Below are 997 nucleotides of genomic sequence, written 5' to 3'. Positions count from 1 at the left end.
CTGTTTGACCTGATCAAAACTTTTCTAAGATTTTACATTACAAAACAGGTAAAAGTTTGTGACTTGTACTGTTTTGGTAACGGGTCAATATCAGTATCGGACAATTCTCAAAGTTGTAATATCGGTATGGTATCGGAAGTGAAAAAGTGGTATCGGGACATCCCTAATGAAGACTAAATCATGTGTCAGTTCCAGTTCAGCTCAATTTATTTCAGTTCAGACTAGGTTCAGTTCTGGTTCTGACTGAAGATCTCACCTCTCAAGCTCTGTTTTTGTTACAGACTCGTGAGATTTACYGGTTTAAACACGTACACACTGTCTCCATTTGTTTTATGACACTGAAGCTCTGATCTGATTTATGTCTAGGATCCCCAGCTTATGGATCTGGTTCCAGATAAAGGTCCAGTTTCTGGAGGAACGAGGCTAACCATCAGAGGACGACAGTTGCTGACTGGACAGAAGTCAGATCTAAGAGTATACCTGGGCTCTTATCCCTGCTTCATGTGAGCTGTACTCTGGTTCTATGACTGCTACACCTGCTGCAAATATAAAACTACAGTCAGATCAGTTGTAATATAATACTACAGTAATATATTACAACTGATCTGACTGTAGTATTATGTTACAGTGACTGTAACATAATACTACAGTCAGATCTGACTGTAGTATCATGTTACAGTCAGATCTGACTGTAGTATTATATTACCGTCAGATTTGACTGTAGTATTATATTACAACTGATCTGACTGTAGTATTATATTACAGTCAGATCTGACTGTAGTATTATGTTACAGTCAGATCTGACTGTAGTATTATATTACAGTCAGATCTAACTGTAGTATGATGTTACAGTCAGATCTAACTGTAGTATTATATTACAGTCAGATCTAACTGTAGTATGATGTTACAGTCAGATCTAACTGTAGTATGATGTTACAGTCAGATCTAACTGTAGTATGATGTTACAGTCAGATCTAACTGTAGTATGATGTTACAG

The 997-nt window shown here is 36.9% G+C and overlaps 1 protein-coding gene across 1 annotated transcript in view; it reads left to right on the top strand.

The window, feature by feature from the left end:
* LOC106511223 (plexin-B3) overlaps window positions 1–997 on the top strand; it is a gene marked incomplete at both ends in the record, with an annotated part of 13,999 nt that overhangs the window by 3,681 nt on the left and 9,321 nt on the right. Inside the window, 1 exon segment of the mRNA XM_013999976.1 lies at window positions 367–503. Within this exon segment, the coding sequence (XP_013855430.1) occupies window positions 367–503 (137 nt within the window).

The sequence above is a fragment of the Austrofundulus limnaeus genome, unplaced genomic scaffold, assembly GCF_001266775.1.
Source record: "Austrofundulus limnaeus strain Quisiro unplaced genomic scaffold, Austrofundulus_limnaeus-1.0 Scaffold2600, whole genome shotgun sequence".
Lineage (NCBI taxonomy): Eukaryota > Metazoa > Chordata > Actinopteri > Cyprinodontiformes > Rivulidae > Austrofundulus > Austrofundulus limnaeus.
The sequence above is the reverse complement of the archived record's forward strand: the minus strand, read 5'-3'. Positions and strand labels throughout refer to the sequence as shown.